The sequence below is a fragment of the Bison bison genome, unplaced genomic scaffold (genome assembly GCF_000754665.1).
Source record: "Bison bison bison isolate TAMUID 2011002044 unplaced genomic scaffold, Bison_UMD1.0 scf7180017864371, whole genome shotgun sequence".
NCBI lineage: Eukaryota > Metazoa > Chordata > Mammalia > Artiodactyla > Bovidae > Bison > Bison bison.
Genome location: NW_011494943.1, coordinates 7,570,160 through 7,572,507, shown reverse-complemented (window position 1 = coordinate 7,572,507; position 2,348 = coordinate 7,570,160). Strand labels below are relative to the sequence as shown.

Genomic DNA, 2,348 nt, shown 5'->3' with positions numbered 1-2,348 from the left:
CAGAGAGAAGCCCAGGTCTGGACCCCTCTTGTCCTGCTCCCCAAGGCCCTACTGCTCCATCAAGGCGGCACGAGGCAGAGCAGAGACTGGATGCAGGGTCAGAAGACCGTGGTGGGAACCCCTAGCCCTCAGTTGATGGCTCAGATGCTGGGTGAGGTGCTTGCCTCTAACCTGCCTGTCTTCATCTGTAAGATGGGATGGCCTCACCCACTCTCTCAGTGTTCGAGAGGCTGGGATCAGGGACTTTCTAATTCTGGGTCACGTTCCCCGTAGCTGGGCCAGGACAACCCTCCAGGGCTTCTCCAGCCACAGGCAGAATGTGGCTAACCTCACTGGGCTGCCCCTACATCCCTTACCTGGCATTTCAAATTTTTCAGGTACTCAGCTCCCACCTGGTCTTCCCTCTCGAAGCCAGGAGCCTTCTTATAGCTGCCAGGGGCAAGGCCAGATTCTCCAGGAAAGACAATGCCTTCCAGATTGGAGGGCTTCCGGATAGAGCCCGGTGGGGAGCCACAGAGGTTAGATGGGCTGCCAAGGCTGCTGTTTCTACAGAGGAGCTGCAGCGAAGGAAGAGAGTGGGCCGGTAAGCAGGATGCAGGTAGGGGCATGGCCACCCTCCATCCCCTTGTTGGAAGGAGAGTCTCCAGCAAGAAGCTCAGTTCCATTTCCATTTGCCAGGGAGAGCAACCAGCACCCGGGAACTCAGAACCTCAGGAGGCTCTCTGTCCCTTCTACAGCTCTACCCAGGCTGATCGTAGGCCCTGGGGACACCACCCTAGCCACGATCAGCTTGTGACAGAAGCTGGAGCAGAAAGGGCAGAACCCCCTGGGCAGAGGCCATCTCCCCAAGCACAGGGCAAGAGAGGCAGATACTGGCTCTGGGCAGGAATGGTGCCCCCACCCTCACCCCCAGACAGGCACGTACAGCGCTGAGGTCAGGGGCGTGCGGGCTGGAGGGGCTCACGGGCACCGAGTCTCCTGCAGCAGACGGCATGTACAAGACGGGGCCTGGCTGGGTGGGGCTGGACACAGCTGAGGAAGGCTGCAGGTCGTCACTGAGGGGGGGCTCTGCAAGAGACGGGGCAGGGTGTCAGCAGGCCCCTGAGCCAGCTCCGGCCCTCCAGAACCGCATCCGGATCCCTTTAAAGGAGACCACATAGCCTGTGTGTGTGAACCAGATCCGGTCCTCCAAAACCGCATCTGGGTCCCTTTAAAGGAGACCACACAGCCCTGTGTGTGAAGGGAAGGTGCCTCCTTGTTTCTCTCGTCACACACCGCACTGTGCATTTACTATGCACCAGGCAGTTCTCATGAATCGTGAATCTTCATAATGACTAGAAGATGGGAGTAATATCCTGGTCTCTATTTTACAGATAAGGAAACAGGCTCAGAGTGGTTAGGTAAATCTCTCAAGGTGGCTGAGCTGGGAAACAGAAGAACTGGGATTTGAACCCCAATCCGCACGACTCCAAAGCTTGGGCCATTCATCAGTTCTCCGTGCTGCCTTAGCCAGGCCCACCTCTGAGCCAAGTGTACGCTTCCCCCTCGCTTGGCCTGCAATTTCTTCTTCACTCTAATCCCTGAGACAAGGCCTAAGGCTAGGGAGGGCTTAAGAACAAACAGCAGTGGTCTGGGGTGGACAGGGGCAGCAACTCAAGCCTGTCTGAGACGAGCAGGGCGGTGTGGAGCTGCGCTGAGCAGTACGGCAGCCCAGAACCACAGGCTGCAGCTGAGACCAGAACGTGGCTGGTCTGGACTGGACTGTGCTGCAGCTATTCAAGTACACACCGGCTTTCAAAGACTTGTTTTGGGAAAAAAAATCTTGATTTTATATTGATTATATTTTAAGTTATTTTATGTTGGGTTAAATAAAAGTATACTAAAAACTAATTTAACGCTGTTTCTTTTTTTTAGGTGAGGTTACTTGAAAACCTGCGATGACTCAGGGGAGCTGCACTAGGTTACGCTTGGACAGCTCTGCTCTCAGCAGGGCAGAGCGTCGTGTACCACCAGTGGTGTCCGCCACGGGAGAGGCACAGTGGCCGGGGCTCTGCCTGGGACTGAGCGCGCCACCAGGGGCACAGTCCCCGCTGTCTCACCACCCTGGAAGCTCTGGGTTTCGAGCCAGCTCCAGAGAGGTGGGGTGGGGCGGCGGGGGAATGGAACTCCCAGTGTGGGCAGGGCCCAGTGCTGGCTGACAGACTGAGCTTCGGAGAAGGGGAGTGGGGCGGGGGGAGTGGGCCCTGCCCCAAGGCAGCGGGAAGAGCGTACGTTCTACGTGGGCAAAGGCGCAGAAGGGTCCTCGAGGACAGCTGCCCGACTGCTGCATGTCGTTGCACTTGGTGGAT

The 2,348-nt window shown here is 57.2% G+C and overlaps 1 protein-coding gene across 1 annotated transcript in view; it reads right to left on the bottom strand.

Annotated features, from left to right (window-relative positions):
* The window catches only part of UNK (unkempt family zinc finger), a 35,604-nt gene that overhangs the window by 9,451 nt on the left and 23,805 nt on the right, over positions 1-2,348 (bottom strand). The window contains exons 7-9 of the mRNA XM_010856504.1: positions 2,272-2,348; positions 926-1,068; positions 357-557 (exon numbers count right to left, since the gene is read on the bottom strand). The exon at positions 2,272-2,348 is cut by the window's right edge and continues 6 nt beyond it. Of these exons, the coding sequence (XP_010854806.1) occupies positions 357-557; positions 926-1,068; positions 2,272-2,348 (421 nt within the window). The remainder of the gene's footprint in view (positions 1-356; positions 558-925; positions 1,069-2,271) is intronic.